The sequence below is a fragment of the Triturus cristatus genome, chromosome 2_2 (assembly GCF_964204655.1).
Source record: "Triturus cristatus chromosome 2_2, aTriCri1.1, whole genome shotgun sequence".
NCBI lineage: Eukaryota > Metazoa > Chordata > Amphibia > Caudata > Salamandridae > Triturus > Triturus cristatus.
Window position 1 is genome coordinate 221,782,124 of NC_140582.1, and position 27,642 is coordinate 221,809,765.

Here is a 27,642-nt window from a genome sequence, read left to right on the forward strand (position 1 = left end):
GAACTGAAAGTAGTTTCAACCAATCAAAAGTTGTGTTTCAAGATCACATGACCTACCGTACGCTTACGGTACGCTTACGGTGCGCTTACGGCAAAAAGTACGCGTGCGCGTAAAAAAGACACGCGCTTGCGCACATGCGCATAACAGTCATTTCCCGGCACTTCCGCGTAACGTGCGCGTGTTGCGTAAGCGCGCACGCGTCCCACGCGCAGTACGCGCGGCTACGCAAAGTGCGTAACTATACGCAAGCAGCGTAGATAGATTACGGACGTTGCGTAAACCGTACGCTTACCGTGAGCTTACGGTACGCGTACTATAAAAAAAAAAAAAAAAAAATCTGGAAATAAATTTTACATGTTTATTTTAAAAAATATATATAAAAAAAATATTTAAGGATTTTAAAAATTAAAGCATAGTCTTTATAAAAGATAAGAAAATTAAAATAAAAATATGTTTGAAAAAAATGAAGAATATAAAAAAAAAATAGCATTTAAAAAACCTTGCAAATTCACTGAAAAAACCATGGGTTTCACACACGTTATAGTTAGGAATTAGCATTTAAAAAACCTTGCAAATTCAATGAAAAAACCATGGGTTTCACACACGTTATAGTTAGGAATTAGCATTTAAAAAACCTTAGAAATTCACTGAAAAAACCATAGGTTTCACACACGTTATAGTTAGGAATTAGCATTTAAAAAACCTTAGAAATTCAGTGAAAAAACCATAGGTTTCACACATGTTATAGTTAGCTGGACATTTTACTCGTAAAAAACCAATGAAATTGCCCCGTTATAGTTAGTTCAGCTAACTATAACTCGCGCGCCCGCAATGCACTGCTGATGACGTCACATATTACATCACTCATGACATGGTCAGTGACATCACTCATGACATCACTGATGACATCTCAAATGACATCACTGATGACATCACTGATGACATCATCTAGTGAATGTGTGTTATTCTGAAAATTAAATATGTTTTATATATGTATATCTCATGGTCGATGGAAGAATAAATGGGTATATAAGTGTCTAAATGGATGATTTGTTTTTGAAAAATTGATTGTGTAACTGACTGATTAAGTGTATCATAGTGAATACATGGCTTAGTGAATAATGTTTAAATATGTAAATATCTGTATCAGTCTCTCACTTTGTGTATAAGTGGCTGCATGGGTTGGTGAGTAGCTACATGGGTGCCTATTTAGGTTATTAGTTGTTTTTTTGAGTATCAGTCTGAGTGTCTGCATGGTTCGGTGGGGGGTATTACGTAGTGCATCGGTGCATGAATGAGTGACTCACTGTTTGTATGTGTTGAACACAGCATGTGTGCAGGACTGTATGGGTGGATGAGTGTGTGTATGGGTGTGTTAGTGAGTGAATGACTGTCTCAATAGTGTCTTCAGGAGTAACTACATACGTTTTAAACTAGTATATGTGACTATTGGTGTATATATGTGAGTATATGTGAAAGTGAGAGATTGAAAGAGTTCCTGTATGAATAAGTATGTGTTTCTATAAGTGATTGTTTAAAAGACTAAGTATGTGTAAGTTTCCGTAGAAGTAAGTGTGGTGGTGTGTGTATAACTGTATATGCAAGTAAATGTATGTTTGATTCTTTATTAGCATGAGTGACTATGTGTGTGAGTAACTCTATGGATGAGTGGCATTGTGTAACAGGATGTATAGATGTATGAGTACATATGATGAGTGAGTACATGTATGAGTGACTGTATAGGACTGTTGGTGAATGAGTGGATGTGTATGTGGATCTTAGAATTACTGAAGAGGTTGTTGTAACTGGTATTGGTATGTCCATTGTTTTGAAATTTTTAGTCTCTATTTTTGAATGTGTGTATCAAAGCTTATATTAAGGTGAGAGGAGGTCTGCCACTCTATCACAAGGATGATGTCATCAGTGATGTCATCAGTGATGTCATTTGAGATGTCATCAGTGATGTCATGAGTGATGTCACTGACCATGTCATGAGTGATGTAATATGTGACGTCATCAGCAGTGCATTGCGGGCGCGCGAGTTATAGTTAGCTGAACTAACTATAACGGGGCAATTTCATTGGTTTTTTACGAGTAAAATGTCCAGCTAACTATAACATGTGTGAAACCTATGGTTTTTTCACTGAATTTCTAAGGTTTTTTAAATGCTAATTCCTAACTATAACGTGTGTGAAACCTATGGTTTTTTCAGTGAATATATATATATATGTACACAATGGCCGACTAGCAAAATAAACTAATTTGCACAGAAACGTGGTCCGTGCCTGCTTTGTATCTCGGAGATTGGGGAGCGAAGTAAGCAGCAAAACAGGATATATATATATTATCTACTGGCAGTCGCCAGTAGATAGTTATAGTTAGGACCGAGTTCCCATAGGAAATCTGAAAATTCTATTTTGAATAACTTTGGCGCCGGTTGACTTATCTTTGTGAAATTTTCAAAACTAATGGGGTGCTCCGCTCAGCTTCTACACTGAAAGTCTCGGGGTGATTCCTCAAGCGGGGGCTGAGAAAAAAGGGGGGTCCCAAAACGCGTTTTCCCCATGCATTTTCCCACAGGACCTTTAGTCGAAGGTACAGCTCGAACGGCTGAACCGAATTACTTGAAATTTGGCAAAGAGGTAGTCCTCAGGTCAGGCATGTGCCTTTTGCTTAAATGGTGTAAATCCGTTCAGTAGTTCCTGAGAAAATCAAAAGTAAAATCACATATATATCTGGGCGGAGCCTAACCACACATCTCATCGTGATATCTGATTGGCTGTCAGCACTTCATCCAAGAAGTGTTGGTGGCCATCTTGGGCCCAATATACATGATAGCACCTCATTAAAAAGCATTACAGTTAATAGAAGGTTTTAAGACTTTAGTTACATTATAAATCATTTGTTGATGGTACCATACTCATTTTAGGAATTGTGGTGTGTTCTAAGGTGATTTTACCATGTGAAAAAGCCTTCTGCTGTGATATCATGAATCATGTTTGAGAGAAAACTATTTTCTCATGCTTTTCCCACAGAGGTTTGGAAGGTGATCTATAAGCTAACTGAGAGCATATTTTCTGTAAATTCACATTATCTTTCTCAGTCATGTGAGAATGAAGTCTGACATTCTCAGTAAAACATGTACATCCAACAAGGGCAGAGACTGTCAGTTGATTCCTTTGTGTTCTACTGCAGCTTCCCAGAGTGTTCTAAAGAACAACTAGAGCGCTAACAGTCCTACTTATGACAAACGTATGGCACACCTGAAGCCATCTTGGTTGGAATAAAGTGGTAATTCTTAAAACATTTAATTTAAAAAGGAACAAAATGAGGGGGTTCATTTTGCCATAGAAAGTATGATTAGTGCTGCAGAAAGAAAATTAGGGCACATTTTGAGTGACTTCTCAAATCCTCTTCTATTTCATTAACAAATTCTGACATGCAGACTGAAACATGCACTTTCAATACCAGCCGCAGACTTCCCTGGTGAGCAGTAGCTTTACTACAGTGATCTAATAAGCAACTAGAGAGCTAACATTCTGAATTTATGGCAAATTTATGACACATCTGAATGCCTTCTTGATGGAATCAAAGTAAAAAACTGAAAGTATTTCCTACTGAGGAGACTGTAGTAAATGAGGAAATTAGGAAACAAATAAGTCTCCCAAAATGGCCACCAGAGACAAAAGAGCCCAAATGTAGCCCAAATATCACCCAGATGTAGCCCAAGTATAGCCCAATGACAGAATGTCCCAGAGTGTTCTAACGAACAACTAGAGTGCTAACAGTCTTACTTATGACAAAAGTATGGCACACCTGAAGCCATCTTGAATGGAATAAAGTGGTAACACTTAAAACATTTAATTTACAAAGGAACACAATGAGGGGATTCATTTTGCCATAGAAATTATGATTAGTGCTGCAGAAAGAAAAATTAGGGCACATTTTGACTTCTCAAATCCTCTTCTATGTCATAAAAAAATTCTGACATGCAGACTGAAACAATGACTTTGAATACCAGCAGCAGACTTCCCTGGTGAGCAGTAGCTTTACTACAGTGATCTAATGAGCAACTAGAGTGCTAACATTCAGAATTTATGGCAAATGTGTGACACATCTGAATGCCTTCTTGATGGAACCAAGTAAAAAACTGAAAGTATTTCCTACTGAGGAGACTGCAGTAAATGAGGAAATTAGGAAACTTCATAACAAATACATTTCCCAAGATGGCCACCAGAGACAAAAGAGCCCAAATGTAGCCCAAATATCACCCAGATGTAGCCCAAGTATAGCCCAATGACAGAATGTCCCAGAGTGTTCTAACGAACAACTAGAGCGCTAACAGTCTTACTTATGACAAAAGTATGGCACACCTGAAGCCATCTTGATTGGAATAAAGTGGTAACACTTAAAACATTTAATTTACAAAGGAACAAAATGAGGGGGTTCATTTTGCCATAGAAATTATGATTAGTTCTGCAGAAAGAAAAATTAGGGCACATTTTGACTTCTCAAATCCTCTTCTATTTCATAAACAAATTCTGACATGCAGACTGAAAAATGCACTTTGAATACCAGCAGCAGACTTCCCTGGTGAGCAGTAGTTTTACTACAGTGATCTAATGAGAAACTAGAGTGCTAACATTCAGAATTTATGGCAAATGTGTGACACATCTGAATGCCTTCTTGATGGAACCAAAATAAAAAACTGAAAGTATTCCCACTGAGGAGACTGCAGGAAATGAGGAAATTAGGAAACTTCATAACAAATAAATCTCCCAAGATGGCCACCAGAGACAAAAGAGCCCAAGTGTTGCCCAAATATCACCCAGATGTAGCCCAAGTATAGCCTAATGACAGAATGTCCCAGAGTGTTCTTAAGAACAACTAGAGCGCTTACTGTCTTACTTATGACAAAAGTATGGCTCACCTGAAGCCATCTTGATTGGCATAAACTGGTAACACTTAAAACATTTAATTTAAAAAGGAACACAATGAGGGGGTTCATTTTGCCATAGAAATTATGATTAGTGCTGAAGAAAGAAAAATTAGGGCACATTTTGAGTGACTTCTCAAATCCTCTTCCATTTCATTAAAAAATTCTGATATGCAGACTGAAACATGCACTTTTAATACCAGCAGCAGACTTCCGTGGTGAGCAGTAGCTTTACTACAGTGATCTAATGAGCAACTAGAGTGCTAACATTCAGAATTTATGGCAAATGTGTGACATATCTGAATACCTTCTTGATGGAATCAAAGTAAAAAACTGAAAGCATTTCCTACTGAGGAGATTGCAGTAAATGAGGAAATTAGGAAACTTCATAACAAATAAATCTCCCAAGATGGCCACCAGACACAAAAGAGCCTAAATGCAGCACAACTATTACCCAGATGTAGCCCACATGTAGCCCAATGACAGAAGTGTGCAAAACACTTATTTTTTGTATATTTGTAATTTTATATAGTGCAGACTTGTCAGGTATTGGAATGCTTTACATGAGCATTGGTTACATCACACAAGATCAAATTCATTTTGGTTGTAGACATGGGGAAATTAAGTGATTTGACCACAATCACAGAATGTTGAGCTGAAGCAGAAACTCCAACCTGGTTCCCCAGTTGCAAAGTCTGCAGCTCTGGAAGTAACACCACATCCTCTCGCCAAGGTGCAACATTTAATCAAGTGGTCAACTGGATAAAAAAACATAAAGATTACAAATAATTTAAAAGTTCTTTGTCGCTATTTGAAAACTCAGAAAATATGTCCTCATTTTAGTTTTTTAGAGCACTAACCATAATTTTGATGCCTAAGAAGACCCTCTCATATATGTAATTTCTAAAGGAAATACTCTAGGTATTACAGTTTTGATTACATCAAGATGACGTCAGGCGTTCCACACTTTTGTAATAAATATAGAATGTTAGCAATCTAGTTGTTCATTGGGATACTGTTGAGAGGCAGAGGCCAGAGGCACGGACTCTGAAAATTGAAGGCAGGTAGGAGAGTGCAGAGGCAACAATTTGACCACACTGGGCAGGCAGGAAGGGCAGTGGCAGCACAACAGACTATGGAGGGCAGTGGAAAGTGGGGCAGGGGCAACAAACCAACAATACAGGACTGTCAAGAGAGGCTGTGGCAATATAATAGGCCATTGTGGGCAGAAGGAAGAGGCAGTGGTAGTACAACCATACATGCCAACAGACCCGTTTCAGCCAGGAAACGTCCAATGTTTTTAAGTTCAAATGGGCTTTATTTGATCTGTCTCCTGTCTACAGTCTCCTCTTTTTCAATGTAACTCAAAGGGGAAAATCAATACCCCAGTTTTTTTTCAAATTCTCCCTCTTACCAAGTCCAAAATGTTCGCAAGTATGGTACATTGAATCATGGTAGGCAGGAGGAATTGGGGTAGGGACATGGACTCGGATAACAGATGACAGGAGGGACATGGAGAGGTGCACCAAACTGACCCTACAGGGCAGGCATCAGGGTTTGCAGCAGCACAATACACCTCACAGCGCATGCGGGAAGGGAGTACAGCACAACAATCCATAGAAAGCAATAGGGAGGGGACAGGACCATGCACATGGACAACAGAGAACAGATGGGAAAGAGGCAATGGTAGCTAGCTGACCATAATGGACAGACAGGAGAGAAAGCTGCAGCATAACAGACCATAAAGGGCAGGAGGGACAAATCAGGGGCATTACAATGGAACAGACAAGCCAGGAGGGAGGGAATAAGGGGTCTGCACATGGAAACAGAGGGCTGAGGGCAAAGTGGCAGGGCAGGAGCAGCAAGATGACCATGGAGGTCAGGCAGGATGGGCACTAGAAACAAGACACACCATGGAGAGCAACAATGAGACTATGGTGGCATACACACAGACCATGGAGGGAAGGTGGGAGGGGGTGAGGGGCAGCTAGCTGACCACACAGGGAATGTGGGAGGGGCCATGGCAGCACAGAAGAACATGCATGGCAAGCGGGAGGGTTAGTGGCAGCACAATGGCTATGATGGGCAAGAAGGAGGGTGCAGGGGCATGCACAAAGGACCATGGAGGATAGAAGGGAGGGTCAGGACCTGGGCACAGACAAGAGAGTTCAGGGGAAGGGGCCTCGCAACAGACCACGCGGGGCAGGCAGGAGGAGCAGTTGCAGCACAACAGATCAGGGAGGGCAGAAGGGTGTGGCAGTAAAATGGACCATGGAGGACAGGAGGAAGGGGATAGGGGCATGGCATGTGGACAGGCAGGGTGGAGGTGGCAGGGACAGGTTACAGTCATCTGACAATGCTAGGCAGGTGGGAGGGGAGTGGCAGCTCAACAGAACACTCTGTGTGGCAGGTCCATGGAACATAGTGGGCAAAAAGGATGGAGCAGGGGCATGCACAAAGACATCGGAGGGCAGGGGGAAGGAGAATAGGGGCAGCAAGCTAAGCACAGAGGCTAAGCAGGAGGTCAATGATGGGCCATAGAATTGGGCAATGGAGGGCAGGAGGAGTGGACTGGTACATCATACTAAATGGAGGGCAGTGGCAGCACATCAGACCATGTATGGCAGGAGGGAGGAGGCTAGTCCATGGATTCAGACAACAGAGGATAGGGAGGAGGAAGATGGGGCAGCAAGCTAACTGTTCAGAGAAGGTGGGTATTAGGAACTTTATTGTTTTTAAAATGTGTGTCTGTGCGAACTACTTAAAATATGAACAAGTATGCAGCATAATCTCACTTTTATTCAGGAAGAAGAGGACGTTTGTGACTGTGACTCCGGGCTCACTTGGCAGAAACACCCCTGACCCTCCACCCCCATCGCAAAATGTAATGCCCGTGAAAAGGGTAGGTGGACGCAGTGTTATAGAGAACATAGTCCTGAGAGCACGATTGAAAATGAAAACTAGATGTAGTCTATGGTATAAACTATGCACCAAAAAGTGTGATATAAGATGAACCGGGGCGTGAAATATAATATGCAATACATTGTGCGCAATGACAGATTCATTGGAGAGCGCGAGATAGCACAGGCACTAGCGCGTGCTATGCGATATGCGCCTTGGAGTGTAATATGCACAGGGCAGTGTTGTGTAACATAACTAGTCTTTAAAGTTGTAATATAAAATATGTGCTGGGGAGTGTAACGTTGCATATGCACTGTGACAAAGATATGGATCCCAGATTGTAATATGTATGGCATAGCGCTGTGCGTTATAACATACACATCGAGGAAGGCACGTTAGATGGGGCAATATAACCCGTGCGAAGGCAAGTGTGGCATGACATATTCACGGGGTGGTGTTACAGTGCACATGGGCTAGAGAGTGTCATAGCATATGCACTAGCTGGTGGAATACGACACAGAGGTGTGAGGCAATCGGCGGGCACTGGTGGGTGTAACACAGCATTGGGCTCAGCCAGGAGCACGCTGTGACTCTCAAGTGAGGTTTGTCTCCTTTCCAGAGAGTAAAATAAAAAGTATTACACATCCGGCGGTGGATGTGTTTTTTATTAACCGTGAGGGGGGTTTCTTGCATAGTTTGGTCGAATTTTTGTCTAATCCCCTTTGAATGGCTTGGTGTGCGTGTATATTAAATGAGCCCGTCAATAGCTTTGTTTGTATAAATAAACGACAAGGGTGTCTACTTGGAGAGTACCCACCGGCGGGGGCGCCGGGATTAGGCATGGTAAGGCGTCAGACAAGTCAGAGCTTCACTAGCGGTGTAAATACATTCCATGTGGATTCATTCTATGCATAGTCGCCTTTTAATGAATATCACGCAAATCGTCATGGTGATAGGTACATACGGTTTGTCCAGCATGTCCTAGGTGTTTCTATAAATATATATATTTTTAAAATAATAAAAAACAAAGGCCGGCCCCGGGGGATAGGGTCCCGGGAGCCATAAGTGGCCTAAGGAGGGGGGCAGCGCAGCCCCCTCCTAAAGAATTTAAATTAAAAAAAGGCCATGACCCGGGGGTTGGGGTCCCCATGGCTGATTAAGGCCTTGGGAGGGCCAAATTTAATTTTTTCAACAAAAAATGAGGGTGCCCGCAATGCACTGCTGATGACGTCACATATTACATCACTCATGACATGGTCAGTGACATCACTCATGACATCACTGATGACATCTCAAATGACATCACTAATGACATCACTGATGACATCATCCTTGTGATAGAGTGGCAGACCTTCTCTTCCCCTAATATAACCCTTGATACACACATTCAAAAATAGAAACTACAATGTTCAAAACAATGGACATACCAATACCAGTTACAACAACCTATTCAGTAATTCTAAGATCCACATACACATCCACTCATTTACCAACAGTCCTATACAGTCACTCATACATGTACTCACTCATCATATGTACTCACACACCTATACATCCTGTTACACAACGCCACTCATCCATAGAGTTACTCACACACATAGTCACTCATGTTAATAAAGAATCAAACATCCATTTACTTGCATATACAGTTATACACACACCACCACACTTACTTCTACAGAAACTTACACATACTTAGTCTTTTAAACAAAGTTTGGGGGTGTTTCGTCAAGGGGGGGCTGAGAAAAAAGGGGGTCCCAAAACGTGTTTTCTCCATGTTAATTTCCATAGGAAACGGAATTGCCCCAAATTTGGCAGGGAGAAGGGTCTTGGTCTAGAAAACACGCTTTTGTTTATTTGGTGTAAATCCGTTCAGTAGTTTTGGAGAAATATCAAAATTTACAGATATCAATATTTGGGAATTCTGCCATCTGATTGGCTGAGGCGTTACGAGCACGAGCTTGCTGCTTATTGGCTGTTAGCGGTGCGAGCGGTTGCAATTAGGAAGTGTTGGCTGCCATTTTGTGATTCTGTTGAAACGAGTAAGGGGGAAAAAAGCGAAAAAAGTAGGAAAGGGGAGGGTAGGAGCACTGTAACGTCTGTGGGGTGTTTAGGGTGTGCTATACAGGGAGTGTGAAGCGAAGTATTTAGTCCTACCGGTGTGAAAGTGCTGTTTTACCTAGAGTGAGAGGGTGCTGAGGTGAGGTGCTGGTACACTCGGCGATGAAAGCGTGCGCCTAAACCATGAGCTGAGTGCTGTAAACTGATGTGCTGAAGTATTTATCACTACCCGTGTGAAAGTGCTGTTTTGCGCAGTGTGAGATGGTGCTGAGGTGAGGTGCCGGTACACTCGGAGATAAAAGCGTGCGCCTAAACTGTGAGTTTAGTGGTGTAAACTGATGCGGTTTGGGCGCTGTAGCATACCGGCCGCTGTAGGATAGCTGTGCAGGTGGTGTTGGTATGAGTTTAGAGTATAGCGGGAGTGGGAAGCAAACTACTCACTGGTACTGGTCTGAAGACTCGGGGATGAAACCGTGAGCGTAAGCCGTGAGCTGATTGCTGTAAAGTGATGTGTGTGGGCGCTGTAGGATACTGTCCGTTTTAGCATACCTGTGTAAGTAGTGTTAGTATGCGTTTATACGATACAAGGAGTGGGAAGCTAACTACTCACCTCTACTTTCTGAGGACTCGAATGCAGTGTTTTAGGTAGCAGGAATAAATAAATAATCGTGAAGAATATAATGCAGAATGTTGCAATGCCACAGAAGAGCAATGGTGAAATCAGGTGTGTCTAAGAAAGTGGGTGTGTGTAATAGGAAGGAGGAATAAAGAAATAATAACTAAAGAAATAATCGTGAAGAATATAATGCAGAATGTTGCAATGCCACAGAAGAGAAATGGTGAAATCAGGTGTGTCTAAGAAAGTGGCTGTGTGTAATAATGCGATGGAGTCTGAAAGTTATATAAAGAGTGTCTTTATTTAAGTGCCATAAATGGATCCACTGGTGCAAGAGGTAAGGCATTCAGTTGAGGCAAATTCCAACCGCTTCTGCTGTATTCAAATGTAAGCTCCTGCATCAGTGAATTCCACATTACATGTTACATTTCCTTGTGACATAAACAATACCTATTACACTTGAATGACTCGAAATTCTATAATGAAAATAAAGGTAGGATGCGATTAGCACATGTATCCTTTAAGAAAAGAAACAAAAAAAAAGTGGCAAAGTGCAATCATCAAACTTCTTCGGTACCCTGGTACTCCTTTGTTGTAACACAAAATTATTAACAGTAGAACAGTCTGCAATCTCTTGTACGGTAGATTCAATCTGGTGCGTGTCAGAATTGGTAATAATCCTAGTCATATCGGAACTTTGAGGAGAAACACAAAATAGTGCTTCTGAGAAGCACATTAGGTACACTTCTCGTCAAACCATACAGTATTGTCTTCAGCTCTTTCAAAAAAAATTCATGTGAAAAGAGCTAAGGCACCGAGCTGAGGCAAACTCCAACCGATTCTGTTATATTCAAATCTGAAGCTGCTGCATTAGTGCATTCCACATTACATGTAACAGTTCCATGTGACGTAAACAATAGCTATTAGACATGAATGACTCAATTCTATAATGAAAATAAAGGTAGGATACGATTAGCACACTGTGCCAACCAGTTCCTAAACAATGTCGTGTTTTTTTATGTTGATCGCCAGCTCGTGAGTAGAGGCTGAGGATGAGTAAATTTGTGTGAAAGGGCTTCGTGGATAACAGGCAGGCAGAGAGACGTGTGCACAAAGAATAGAGATGGTTCCAAAATGGATGTCAGGTTTAGGCTAATTTAGGAAGTAAATAGCATATTTGGATAGGCCATACATCACCCATCCCTGGTTAGACTGGAGACGTAAGGGGCAATATAGAAAACAGAGTTCAAATGCCTGAGCATACTTAGAAAGTTATTATATGAAAATAGTTCAATTGAAGTTTATTAAAAAATTGAAAGGAAAAAGTCAAAAAAGTTGGTAAAAATCAATCCAAGAAGAACGTGAATTTCTCACAAGTCTTGGAGATTGCAGTCTGGAAGTTCTTCAGCGGCTTGAGATGCGTAATGTTCCAAGAGGTCATTGTTGCCATCGTGTGAGAAAAGGGAAGCGATCCAATTCATATCTTCGAAGGGACAGTAATGTTCCTCGAATGTTGGAGCGGCAATTTGAATTGGCAGGCAATCTGCGATGTTGTCAAAGGTCGTACTTTGCAGTAGATTTTTCGCGGCTGCGCAGAAATGCCATTCCGCCACGATACCTTTTTGCGTTGCATCGGCCATTGCTCTACTGCCTGAACAATCGAGTTCATGGTTTTCAAGATACTCCATTACCTGCTGGATATCGGTAGCGATTGTTGGGATGTTTGCAAGGCATACAACCATTCGGCAGTCGAATGGGCAAGTTTTGCAATAGAAAGATGGTTGGACGCACATTGGATATGTGTAAATAAATGTCATGTTGTAGCTGGCTCCGATAACAGATAGAGGCAGGCAGCCAAAAAGTAGTTTAATTTTTTCACGGAATTGATGTAGCTTCGCGTAGAGGCATATTCTGTCGGAGATGCTTGTTACCACAGTTAGCGCAGTCATTTTTTACAAGCAAAAATAGTATTAGGATGGCCGCAAAGAGTGCGAGAATTTTGGGCACCGTTCCTGTTATTCCAGAGATGATCGAATGAATGAAGTGTGGTATTATACCAAAAACAGTTTGAAAACCTGTGACAAGGCCGGAGGAGACCGTATTAAAAAAGTGTGCCAGACCTTGAGTGTAAGATGTGTTGAAAATTGGGTAACAATTTACAAAGTGTAATAGGAGGTTAGAATTTAAAAGGGACTATATTTTACTGGAAGTTCGTGCTATTTGCAGGCAAAACATTTCTTTTGCAGAAATGAGGGACACTTCTGTTCTGCAGAAAAGCGCTTTAGTTTGGTTAGTTTAATGAAATCTGTTTGCAAAGTAGGGATTCAAGGCCAAGTTGAAGTTTGGGAGTTAGTTTTTGTGGGTGGAAATAGACATTGCTACAGGAAGTTACTCGGTTAGAAACAGTAAGGACATACGGTATGCCATCTCACATTCCGTAGGATTGCATGTTATTAAGAAGCAGATAACTGCCGTTAGAAAGCTGTGTGAATGTTGGTGTGATTATGGGAGTTGGCGTGCTTTCAAGAAAGCAGGCAAGATTGGGGGTTGTAAGCTTAGAAGTGTCGTGCAGTTGGAAATTCTTGCATAGTAATGAATGACTGCCATTGTAGTCACAGTTTGCACCTGTGAGAAAAACTTCTGTATGCTCTTTCAGACAGCGATATGTAAATGGGAGAAACCACTGCTCGTGAAAAAACGCGCTACCTTATATAATCGCATACAACATGACAAACAACATGTTCACCTATCAGACACAACGACACTACATACTGTGGGAACCGTGGCTAGCGATGTACACAAAGCAAACATGGCATAGCACCTCTGTTACACAATGCAGAATGCAGGGAGAGATGGGAGGAAAGTATGTGCGAAGGTGGCACGTGATTCTCGATTATAAAAGTATACAATGGAAAGTGTTGAGGGGATGTTGCGACAGACTTGAGTATGCAGAGCACACACATGTACATGTGAATATACACTGATGGTCTATTGAGTGAAGTAGATAGTGGACGGAACCATAATAGTACAGTCAGTAGGGAAGGTTTCGAAAACATAGCGCGTACGTGCCCTCCCCCCCAAATCTTTAGCGTAGTGGGCCTGCGCGGTGTACGCAAGGCCTGCGTAGGGGTATGAATAAAAGGCACGTTTCTCTGTGTGTGGTTCCCTTCCGGAATGGCGAGCGTGTCTGCCAGGTCTGCGCAGCTTACACCGCCACGAGGTTGACCTCGTGAGTGAAGGTGGCTGCGTGAATAATGCTCTCAGCCTGCTGGTACTCAGAAACCGTCGTGACCGCTGCGACGCACATATGCCCCTCAATTCACCTTCGCTACCGCATTATGTGAAAGACGGCCCACCACGTGCCGGCGGAAGCTCCTGGGGCGAGGTCTGCGAGGTCGGATGGTTTCTCAGATCAACGCTGGCTACCGCGACACAGGCACACAGCATTCAGTTTGAGGCCCAGCAGCGTGGAGTGCTCTGTATACTACTAGCACATTAGTCGAACAAGTACCAACAATAAAACGATGTCTTGATCCCACAATGGATGATGTTCGAACTGCATCTGAGAGGAGTGGAGATGAAGGTACTCCCTTCGAGCAGGTGCAACCAACTCTAGGTCACAATAGTGGAACGGTGTATTGTTTCCAGAATGGACGATGTCCGATATTACTTGCTGGTGGGTTTTCACAGAACTTCTGTTCACGTGCATCAGACTCTGTGCTTCCGTAGGTAATTGCTGCACATGATTATTGGGCTTGGTTGACTGTAGTGGCTGGAGTACACCGCGCTATAGCAGGTCCAAACAGTGAAACGGGGTCTTGATCCCACAATGGACGATGTTAGAACTGCATCTGAGAGTGCAGATGAAGGTACTCCCTTCCACCAGGTGCAACCAACTCTAGGTCCCAACAGTGGAACGGTGTCTTGATCCCACAATGGACGATGTTAGAACTGGATCTGAGAGTGGAGATGAAGGTACTCCCTTCGACCAGGTGCAACCAACTGTAGGTCACAACAGTGGAATGGTGTCTTGATCCCAAAATGGACGATGTCCGATATTACTTGCTGGTGGGTTTTCACAGAAGTCCCTCCGTTGACGTGCATCAGACTCTGTGCTTCCGTAGCTAATTACTGCACATGATTATTTGGCTTGGCTGACTGTAGTGGCTGGAGTACACAGCGGAACAGCAGGTCCGAACAGTGAAACAGGGTCTTGATCCCACAATGGACGATGTTAGAATTACATCTGAGAGTGGAGATGAAGGTACTCCCTTCGACCAGATGCAACCAACTCTAGGTCCCAACAGTGGAACGGTGTCTTGATCCCACAATGGACGATGTTAGAACTGCATCTGAGAGTGGAGATAAAGGTACTCCCTTTGACCAGGTGCTACCAACTCTAGGCCCCAACAGTGGAACGGTCTAATACCTGCTGCTTGGTTTTCACAGAACTCCCTCCGTTGAGGTGCATTAGACTCTGTGCTTCTGTAGATAACTGCTGCACATGATTTTTGGGCTTTGCTGACTGCAGTCGGTGGAGTACACCGCAGTACAGCAGGTCGGAACAGTGAAACGGGGTCTTGATTCTGTGATTGAGGATGTCAGAAGTTAAAGTTTGTGATGATTTGTGTGTACCCCCTCCGATCAGGTGCAACCAACTGCGTGCTTCCGAATCCAACGGCACGTGGCTGTGAGGCGTTAATGACCACTGCCTCTTGCCTACACTGCGGTCAGCAGGGCTCACAATTCAGATTGAATGGTGATTGTTTAGTTACAGAATTCAGTAGGCAACTAACTACAACGTCTTGAAATATACAGAATATTCTTTTAGTATACTTGCTAAAAGAATTTTTTTTAGATGAGTTATATGTTTAGTACAATGGTGAAATTCATCTTGCAAGTTCAAAGGAACCCTGAATAGTCTACACTGTGGACAATAGAAATTGCAAATTGGAATTGTTTTGATTTAGTTATTGCAGTTTTCTGTAATTTATGTTGTATTTTGGGAAGAGGAAGTGAGAAAAAGTATTAATGGATGTCTGTGTGACTAATGCCTTCAAATTACACTGCAGACAGCAGTGTTCACAATTCAAATCGAGTCGCTATTGTAGATGACGCAGTCCTGTAGGAAAAGACATTGCTGCAGTGCGCTCTGTCCACACCATGCATACGCATCATCGCAGGCTCCACACACGCTTTTTCTTGCTTCGCGTACGACAAACTGTGTAGCTCAAGATCACCTTACGTAGCTGTGGGTCTTTGCTGACCACTCTCTCTGGCCTACACTGCAGACAGCAGTGTTCACAATTGAGATTGAGTCGCAATTGCAGATGATGCAGTGTTGATGACAACAGACATTGCTGCTAGTACGGCCCACTTGCAGCAGGCTTCATCGCTGGCTGTGCACATGCTGAATGCTTATGATGTGGCTATCTGAGTGCACTAGAACTGCTGGACCCTTTATGATACAATCTTTTTGTGTATTATTTCAGATCTATTGCCTGTGTCTGAATATAGCACAAGTTGTGGTTCTTTTACAATAGAATTGTTTCTGTATTATTTTACATCTACTGTCCCTACCTTACTGCAGCACAAACTATTGACTCTTTTATTATTGAATCTCTGTGTGTGATCCAATGATTACTGTTGTAGTTGATGTTAGCAGCAACCATTCTCTAAGGGCAGGTTTACACTCACCCCACACGCATCCAGCACAGATGTCACTGGATATGTGACCCTGGTAATAAAAAGGAGTCAAGCGCACGTGCCCGTACCTAGTTCCACTATCTATCTGTGTCCGTGTGTTCATTATCTATGGATGATAGTGCCCTTGGGCCGTACCACATTACATTGTGCTGTGGATAGCGTATGCAAGCATGTTACCTCTGGCAGTGGGGAAAACTTTGGTTATGTAAGTTTTAGGTGTGTGCCTATCACAGGTGGAAGGCTACTTTACAGACCATAAATATTGATGAAGATGATGGTTGCATGTTGTGTGTAGTGTAAGATATGTGTATATAGCAAAATGTTTTCAACAAAGCTCTCTAAACAGAAGAGGTGTGTCTCATCAAATACTGTAGAGAGAATGACTAAATTGGGTGGCGTTTTCCAACTGGTAGAATGGGAAATGTTATGAACCAATCAAATGCTTTTTTTTAAAGTCACATGGAAATCACACACTCAGCGCGCAAAGAGACCGCACCCCCGACTCGATTTTGAGAAAATATATTTACTATAATATAAGTTTATTACAGTTAGAAATATACAAATGCTTAAGGTACTTTAGATTATCGCTTGCTCTCATATACACTTTAAAATTATGTAGATGTAGTTTTGAGACATACAAAAAAAATGAGGGAATGGCGTACCTGGCGTGGCACCATACGTCCATGACGTAACACAGGGCCTGGCAGCGTGCAGTCGTCGTGTACGCAACACGCAGCGGGCGCGACCCCATATGTACATGACATAACGCGCGGCTTGGTATTGCGTACCCGTCGCATACCAAAGTAGCAGCTGGCGCAACCTCATACGTATAAGTTCTTACACGGGACGTGGTGCCACGAACTCGTAGGATACGAATTGTGCATCATTTCAATATGGCGGATAGGATTTGTGTGCTGATGGAGCTTGGTAGACTACCGGTACGGGACTCTAGGTTTCTCAGAAAAAAAACAATTATATAGAATATTTTTTGGAAGATATAAAACATTACATAATTTTTAAAGTTAAAAAAAGGTTTATAGAGTTCCAAAATATTATTTAAAAAATTAGAAAAAATATAGGTTTTTATAAATATTTAAATATGAAATTAACATTTAAAAAACCTTCGAAATGCACTGAAAAAACCATAGGTTTTACAGACGTTATAGTTAGGAATTAGCATTTAAAAAACATAGAAATTCACTGAAAAAACCATAGGTTTCAGGGACGTTATAGTTAGTTGGACATTCCACTCATCGAAAACCATAGAAATTCCCCTGTTATAGTTAGTTGAACTAACGCACTGCTGATGACGTCACATATTACATCATTCATGACATCGTCAGTGACATCACTGGTGACATCACTGATGACATCACTGATGACATCATCCACGTGAAAATCTGATGTACCTCATCAGACCCTAATATAATAGTTGATACACCCATTCTAAAATAGAGACTATAATTTTCAAAACCATGAACACACCAATACCAGTTAGTACATAGCCACTCACTAATTCCTAGGTCTACACACACATCCATTCATTCACCCATACAGTCACTCATACATACAGTCAGCCATCAATACAGCATTATCATATCCAGTCACATGTCTATACAGACACTCACACACCGCCTCTCAATGATAGATTTATTCACACATGTAGTCAGTAATGGAAATAATCAATCACTGTTTTATTTACTCACCTGTACAGTTACGCATATACCACCTCACTTATTTAAACATATACTAACACATACTTCCACTCTAATACAATAACTAATACAAGCACACACTGATCCATACAGGCACTCTCACAATCACTCAGTCTCACATATAGTCATTTATACACTCCAACACTAATATATACTGCCTTTCACATATGCAGTTACTCCCACATGTACCACTGAGGCATCCATTCATTCACCAATACACTCATACACACACTCACCGAGCCATACAGCCCTTCACAGATATAGACTTGAACACATATACCCAGTGAATTATCCACTCACACATCTATGCACAGAGTCACACCCGACCCCCATCCACACAGACACTCAGGCACCCATACAGATACTCAGACAACCAATCAATACCCATATAGATCCTCATTTAACTGTTAACCAACGCATGCAATCGCTTACACACCAACTGACAACCTAAACTGTGTGATTGTCTGTACCAGTCGCTAACACATGCATTAAGCAAGACAATTAATCACTCACTTATACAGTCAGTTACACACCTACTTAATCATCCATCCTGACTCTTATACACCCATTCATTCTTCAATACACCTTGGCATATATATATAAAGCATATTTACATTTTATAGAAACACATAGTCATTGGATGATACCATCAGTGATGACCATGTCATGAATGATGTAATGTAATATGTGACGTCATCAGCAGTGCATTGCTGGGGCGCGAGTTATAGGTAGCTCAACTAACTATAACAGGGGAATTTCTATGATTTTCTATGAGTGAAATGTCCAACTAACTATTACGTCCCTGAAACCTATGGTTTTTTCAGTGAATTTCTAAGGCTTTTTAAATGCTAATTCCTAACTATAACGTCTGTAAAACCTATGTTTTTTTTCAGTGAATAAATATATATATATTACCTACTGGCGGTCGCCAGTAGGTAGTTATAGTTAGGACCCCTTTTCCATAGGAAAACCGCAACATTCTATTTGGAATAACTTTGGCGCCGGTCGACGAATCCTCGCGAATTTCTCAAAATAGGTGGGGCGCTACGCTACGCTCCTACTCTGAAAATCTCGGGGGGATTCGTCAAGCGGGGGCTGAGATAAAAGGGGGGTCCCAAAACGCGTTTTTCCCATGCATTTTTCCATAGGACCTTTAGACAGGGCTACAGCCCGAACGGCTGAACAGAATTACTAGAAATTTGGCAGAGAGGTAGTCCTCAGGTCAAGGAAGTGCCTTTTGTAGGTTTGGTGTAAATCTGTTCAGTAGATTTTGAGAAAATAGCCTTTAAATCAATATATATATCTGAGCCAGCTTACGGTACGCTTACCGTAAGCTTACCGTACGCGTACGGTGGCGTGCGCGAGCGCGATTCTGATTGGCTCTTAGATCTTAGTAAACATTCGAATCGGCCGAAACCAGGAAGCGGCGGCCGCCATTTTCTCTCTCGCACTGAGAGTTAGGTTGTTAAATAAAACCAATAAACATGTAATGGGGCTGTTTAGACAGCTCCCACACACATAGCCATGATGAGGGAGTCCCCAAAGACCCCCCAAGGCCAAAAATTGAATTTTTATTTTTTCGCTAATTTCGCCGATTATGCTTACCGTATGCGTACGGTAAAAAATGTAATAAAAAAAAACACTATCCACACTCTCCCCACCCCCTGTGCTTTTGGTGGCCGCAGGACACCAAATGTGCAGGGCTTATTAGAGGTGTGAAAAACCACAATATTTTAAACAAAAATAATAAAAGAAAAAATTATCCATACTCTCTCCACCCCGTGTGCAAATGGTGCCCGAAGGGCACCATTTGTGCATGGCTTATAAAAATTACGAAAAATTAAAATATTACCTTTCAAAACGAAGTGCATCATATGTCCTCCATGTGCGCACGGTGCGCGAAGCGCATCGTGCGTACATGGCCCATCTAGCGTAACGTGGGCACGCGGTGAGCGTAGCGCACCGCGTGCCCACGTGCGTGCACGGCACTAACTGCGTAAAGTGGGCGCGCGCACGGAACGAACTGCGTTAAGTGGGCGCGCACGCCACGAATGGCGTAAAGTAACTTAGCATTTAAAAAAACGTACAAATTCACTGAAAAAAACATAGGTTTCACACACGTTATAGTTAGGAATTAGCATTTAAAAAACCTTGCAAATTCACTGAAAAAACCATAGGTTTCACACATGTTATAGTTAGCGGAAATTTTACTGATAAAAAACCAATGAAATTCCCCCGTTATAGTTAGTGCAGGCAACTATAACTCACGCGACCGCAATCTTCTGCTGATGACATATGTGTCTTTATGAAAAAAAAATATTTGTTAATATATGTATAGCTAAAAATGTATGGAAGAAGACATGGGCAAATAAGTGTCTAAATACAGTATTAGCATCAGCAGAGGATTGCGGTCGCGTGAGTTATAGTTGCCTGCACTAACTATAACGGGGGAATTTCATTGGTTTTTTATCAGTAAAATTTCCGCTAACTATAACATGTGTGAAACCTATGGTTTTTTCAGTGAATATATATATATATATATTCCTTAGGACGCTGCAGGCTTCTTTATTCAGCTACCACAGCTTCAACCACAAAAAGGAGGAATCAGGAGCCAATCAAACCTGCAAAAAAGGGTTTCAGATTTATTATAGAGTCATGTGCAAATCCAGAAAAACACACTGGGTGCAGGGAAAAGTACACTGGTAACGGCCAACACGTTTTAGCTACACACATTCTACTGGGCATCGATAACAATCATAGTGGCCATGTTTTATTCATACATTACAGCATTGACCATCACAGCCCTGCTCCCAACTACAGCACTAAATTAACCATTAACTTAACCATTAGGCTGGATTTTCAGAGCCTCCATCTTCCAATCTCCTATAATCCGATTTCGATTATTGCATCCCCCTCATAATACATTCTGTTTCTTTATATGTACATTCCTGAGGATAATGCAAATTCTTCTATTATTATGCTGTATTACATTTTTATTTTTATTTTATTGGAAGAAAAACAAGTAAACAACGTCATTCAGCAGCATTTTTAGGTTCATCACAAACTGAAGGAAAATTCATGATTTTAGTACAAATTAATGAAGCTAAGATTCCTTAACCACATACTTCTACTAAAACATTCCGACATCAAATAGTCATAAATAACACAAAAAGTCCCAATACACCCCCTTGGCCCTATATTATATCCTAGCATAAACTATCCAGTTTCTCCCATTGCCCTTGGCCAGGTTGACCAGATTTTGTTAAAACACTTGATTGCCCCTATTCTTTTAGCATAAAGTAATTCATGTTGATACACCTTATCCATCTTATTATGCCAATGATTTATGGTAGGTATTTTGGTGGATTTTCAGTTTGCTAACACAAATGACTTGGCTACCAAAGGATACGATAAAACACAGCTGTTTCAATTCAGTAGTCTGATCATAAACAGCCAACGAATCCCCGAAGAGAACACCTATTGCATCTGGCAAAATTATTCTACCAACGCAATTACTTAATTCAGAAAAAATACCTGTCCAGAATAAATTTAGTTTAGGGTAGCTAAAAATTATGTAGAGCCACTTGTCAACCTGAGATTTACATCTAAAACATACAAGGTCGGCAGCAGGGTACATTTTTGCCAATTTTTGCGGGTGTATAATAGAGCATCCATTTATAGTAAAAGCTCATACGCTTAAAATTGGAAGCGCGAATCGCTTTTTTACATAGGTTGCTGTAATAAACCCAGTAGGGCTTAGTGATGTTACAGCCCGCAATGTTGTTTATGGCAATATTGTGCTTTGATACTACTTCAAGTCCCGAGTGTTGATGTAGCAGTCTGTACCAATCACCGATCCCCCCAAGCCGAGCAATGAAAAAAGCTTGCCCGTCTTTTTCTGTCCTAAGGTTCGGCTCAACGAAGTTAGATAGACATACATGCTTAATTTGAGCATAGCTAAACAAAAGTGTTGAGCTCAGAGATATGTGATGGGAAACAAGTTTTTGCCAAGTAACAAACAGATTATTATGAAAGAAGTTGCTCAATGTGCGAAATCCGATATTTGCCCAGCGTGTTAGTGTGGAATGCCCCAAGCGCAACCCCAAGCCAACACAGGTCTCTAGCTTCATCAGGGGATGGAAATATGGAATCTGATATTCTCGCCAAATATAGTTAGCACAATCAACAACTATCTGGGGGGTCTTATAGCGTGTGTGTTTGGGCAACCTAGGGATTGTGAAAAAAGAGGCCGGATCTATTTTTGCTGTTTTTAACATAATATGAAGCTAGCAATTATCGGTAGCAGCTATCTTTTTTAAAGTTATGGTCAGCCAGCTTGAAAAAAGCGTGGCGTGATGGTAAATTCTTATAGAGGGCAAAGCTAGCCCACCCTCCTCCTGAGGCAAAGTGTTAACAGTTTAGCCCTCGGTCACTTCGACTGCCAAATAAACAACTGAAATTCTCTATCTAAGGCTCCGAAAAAGGTCCTTGTAGGCTTAATTGGAATATTAGCAAAAGTAAACAAAAATAGAGGCAATAGATTCATTTTTATAAGTGATACAAAGCCGATAATTGTAAATGGAGTTTATTCCAATGATTCAGCAATGAGCGAACTTTAATTAGCAAAGGCGTATAATTTAGAGCATATAAATTGTTATAATTTATCGTTACCTTAATCCCGAGATAGGTACTTGGACGTGTGGCTGAGAAAGATGTCTGCATGGCGACTGGTAATATCCCAGGGGAACTATTGAAAATCAAAGCTTCGGATTTAACTTGATTTATTTTATATCTCCCTATGGCCGTGAACTCGGCGATTTTGTTAAAGGCGCGCTGAACATTATCCTTGTCAGCTTTTAAGTACAAAACCATATTGTCCCATATAACTTAAGTTTGGGCGGCGCCCTCATAGATGGTTCAATAGATTGGACAGCGAGAATAGCACACGCCATTGGTTCAATAAATAATGCAAACAATATGGGTGACATTGGTCAGCCCTGGCATGTACCACGACTTATGTTAATGTCTCCAAATAAAATATTATTAATCAATATGGACGCCTTTGCCCCAGAATATAAAGTTTGTAACATTAACAAAAATCTAGCTGGAAAAGCAAATTTCGGAAGTATTGCACATAGGACCTCCCACTCTACCAAATCAAAAGCTTTCTCAGCATCTAACATAATGGCCGTAGCTGGATTTTCGTTATTGAAAAGAAATCAATAGCCTGTATTAAGAAATTTGTGTTAGTAGTTATCAATCTCATCGGGAGCAAGCCGTTCTGATCTTGATGCGCCATATTCTGTGCTACTGCTGCGACCATTTTAGCCATAATTTTGGCAAATAATTTATAATCCATATTAAGAAGACTGATAGGACGATACGATTTGGGGTTGAGTTCTAGCTTTCCCTTTTTTAGAAAACTAACAACAATAGATTCAGAAAACAAGCTAGGGACGCCTCCCCCCTGCAAAATTTGATTAACTAAGCGAACTAGAAAAGGTGATAATGGCTGAGAAAATGTTTTATAAAATTTGGCTGGCAAACCATCTCTGCCACAAGCCTTACCGTTAGGAAGAGATTTAATGGTTTGCTGTACTTCAGCTACCAAAATGGCTGCATTGATTGGTTCCACCTGGGATTCTGAAAGAGTCAGGACTGTTATATGCGCCAGCTGTCGCTCTATCGCCTCCGGTTGGCTCACAGTGCCTCCAGTATAAAGTTTGAGGTAGTGCTGATAAAAAATCTGACCAATGAAGATATTTAGTATTCTTCATAGAATCATTTATTTTTTTAATACAATTCACATTATTTCTGGATTTCGCAGAGGAAGCCAGAAACTTACCAACAAATTTGCTCTCTTCATATCTTTGCTGTAGATATGAGGTGTGATTTAACGTAACCTTTGAAAAAAAGAATTCCCTCAGATTCTGTTTGGCTTCATTCATTACCTTCAGCATAGCTTCAGATCGAGAGGCGGTATATGCCGCCGTAGCCTCATCTTCTGCCGTACTCAGATTTTCCAATTGCAGCCCCTCCGTCTGTCTAATAGCGGCAGAAAATGCAATTGCTAGGCCGCAAAAAAATGCTTTCAGAGCTTCCCAAACCAGGAAGTCTGTTGCTAAATCTATGTTAAATTAAAAAAATTCCTCAAGACTTTGTTTCGACCGTTCAACCCAGCAATCATTTGCTGGTAATACTTTGTTAAGGCTCCATCTGACATTTGAAGATCTGGCAGATACAGATGGAATAGATATATTAATTAATGCATGATCCAAAATAGGTTATTGACTATGTTTGCGTCTTCAATGTCTAATACATATGATTTAAAAAAATAATCTATGCGAGATGCAGTACCATAGCGCTTTGAACAGCATGTACACTCGTGTATAGCTTCATTTCGTGCCCGCCAGAGGTCTATAAGGGCAAAATCTTGAATTAGAGCCTGCAAAGCCTTCATAGATCTAGGTTTGTTTTGCAATCTATTCTGGCATGATGTGTCTATTTCTACATTTTGAATTAAGTTAAAATCTCCTCCCATTATAATATTGCCTGTCTCATTTTGCAGAAGAGCATATACTTCCTGTAGGGCATTCAGGGAATCCTCAATGAAACCATAGTAGCTTATCAGATTGTAACTATCCCTTCCAATTCGTTTTTTAACAAGGATAGACCTAGCGAATGAGTCGCAAACTACTTTTAACACTTCTGCTTCAACTGAACGCATTATCAGTATAGCCACCCCCTGATAGAAGCCTGTGCTGAAGCAAAAAATGCATATTGAATCTGCGGAGGGAGCCAAGGCTGTATACCCTGATTCTTTAAATTAGTTTCCTGTAACATAATAATATCCAAGTTTATTGATCTGAGCCAGACTAACAATCCTTGGGTCTGTAATCTATTATTTAGTCCTTATTAGAACTAATTTTCAGCCTTTTACGGGCCATTATCTTTCCTCCTTTTTAAAATTATTAACTGCTGTTTTTCTTCCATTTTTACCCTCAACATTACCCCACACCCACATGCAGTCAAGCTCTCCACCACCCAACTCTCCCTCCTCACCCCCAGAGCCCTACTCGCCTTAAGCTCCTTCCTACCCCACCCCACTGTATTACATTCACGTTTGTTTAAACAAAAGTGAAAAATAAATACATAAAGTGCAGTGTGCTTATTTTAATCCCACATTCTCTTTTTAGCCTCATCCATTGCATCTGACCCATAAACATATAATGGTACTACCAACCGCACGCTAATTTGGCCATTTTGCTCGAATTTTACAATCTTCATATTTCATTACATTCGATTTGTGATTACATCAGATTAGATCTTTAGCTCGTTTTATGTCACACAATGACTGCCTCCATTCGAAGGGGGAGAAGTTGATAGCAGTAAGTGCATAATGCTAATTTCAGATGGTTTCCTTCTGTTGTATCTGACCCTCATTGCAGTGGCGTAACACAGCCCCCCGCAGCCCCCGCAGTGCGGGGTACCCCCATACTCCAGGGGGCCTCCTCAGCACAGTACTCTGCATGAGAGCACCTGTTTGCGCCCAGAGGGGGGCCCTCCACGTACCTTGCAGGGGGGCCCCCTCAAGCTTCGTTACACCAGTGCCTCATTGGTATATAAAGATTTTTATATCAAATTCCAATGTTAATTATGATTCCCTAATAATACTATGTTTCCAAATTATAAGGGTTGGCATCCACAGACACCCATTGTGCCATGACAAATTGCCCTCCATATTAACTCACAGTGCTGTCAGTGGTCACAACTGCATATCAAGTTAAAATGTACATGTGCCACTAAAGTAGTATGTAGAATAGCTACCATCGTTGGTCCTTTCACATTTTTAATTTAAAATGCTCATGTGCTTGCTCCCCGAGGACTGTGGGGTCCCAGCTTAAAAAGACAGCATTTCCGGTAGTAGGCAGGCCCCAGGGGGCATGTTAGTCATAGCGGAATAGCGAAAAACGGACTTTCGAGTTACGTAACATGCCGGAATTCTGGAAGCTCGGGGCCACAGACCAAATAGGTGCTGTTACGGGGCAGGACCCTTGACGGTGTAAGTATGAGTGATGTGGCATGCATCTGGAAACTACTACATCAAGTATGTTTTGAACCTTGAATTTCGACACCAATAACTGATGGCCAAAGCGGTGCCATTTTCTTTGTTCTTGTCTCCCTCATCAGTTTTCTATTATTCCATTTGGCATAAGGACATGAACAATGCCTGACTAAAGGGCTACCCTAAATTTCCTGATGTCCCCAATGATGTGCCTACTCTCCCGAAGTGGGGTAATGGGGAACGATATGCTTGATTTGGAAAGTGAGAGTGTGACACAATGGCAAACTATCACAGTAATGTATGGTTAGATGAGAGTGACACTGGAACGGTTTCGTAAGAGACTACACATGCACAGCGGTTTGAATAGAGGCAGTATGCGATATATATCGACACATCACTATATATACACCACAGAGTCAAATGTGGCGTTGATATAAAGTATTGGATATACATACCAAGTTGGTATGATGAATGTTGGCTTCTACACACCATCCCTGTCTGACAAGCATGGGTGTAACCAATAACACATCACTAATGGGAAGTGTTGATTTCATGATAGCAATGTTGCGCTATGATCTCCTTTCTCTCTTCTTTTCATTTACAGATGGAGTCAAGAATCATATAAGCAAGATAATATATCTGTTGCTATTTTTAAAGGAGCAGCTATCTGCCCTTTTGAGATAAAAGTGGCTAGGGACTGTCCTGCCCGCAATAACCAAAGAGGATACCTACTTTTTTGCCCTGAAGAAAGTCCTGGACCAGACTGGCCAATGAAGGACTGAAACATGTTGGCACTAGGGTCATAGGACCATAAAACTCCAAGTGACCCCCCCCCAATTATATATTTTAATATCCCTGACTGTTCCACGATTAAAGGGATACTGGGATCTGTCTGCATTTTTTTTTATCTTTAACACCCCCTGGCCATATCTTTTCAAGAGCGCCCTGGAACACGGTTGAGCCCACCCTGACCTTTAGGAGTCAGGGTGACCCGATGATAAAGCATGACACTACTGGAGTGTGTAAGGGTCATATAAACAAAAGGAATTATTTCCTTCCCCACTATCTAGTGGGTAACAACTAAATTGCTTCAGAATAACCTTTCCATACCTAACTAACTAGAGTTAGTTTCAGGAAGCGGAAACGCGGGTCACAAGTCAGTGGGGTACTTTATGTGGAACAGTGTTTAACACGGGAGGGTGTACTCCCATTAGAGATTGCCTTTCTGTCCTTACGGCACAGGAGAAGGTTCCCTTCCCTGCATGCCATAGTTTCCTTTTGTACCTCTTTCTTCCACCACCCCATGAATAAATTTGCGTAGGTGGGGGCAAAGCAGATACCCATAGCTGTGCCACTTTGTTGCAAGTATATCCTCTAGTTGAAGGTAAAGACATTGTGTGTGAGACATTACCTCAACATATCCATCATCATCTGTGTATGTTCCAGGAGTTCAATAGGTCTGTCCCTTAGGAAATTATATCATGCCAGTAGTCCAACATTGTGATTGATTGATGTGGACAGCGACACTACATCCAACGTAACCATGACATATTCAGGTTTCCATGGTATGCCATCTATTTTCTTCAAAACGTCAGTAGAGTCCTAAAAGCAAGATGGTAAGCTTGCAACTTATGTTTGCAGA

The 27,642-nt window shown here is 41.5% G+C and overlaps 1 protein-coding gene across 1 annotated transcript in view; it reads left to right on the forward strand.

Moving 5' to 3' along the window:
* LOC146862072 (uncharacterized) overlaps positions 1-26,782 on the forward strand; it is a 39,542-nt gene extending 12,760 nt beyond the window's left edge. Inside the window, exon 3 of the mRNA XM_085643055.1 lies at positions 26,605-26,782. Within this exon, the coding sequence (XP_085499181.1) occupies positions 26,605-26,782 (178 nt within the window). The remainder of the gene's footprint in view (positions 1-26,604) is intronic.
* Positions 26,783-27,642: the final 860 nt, after the last annotated feature.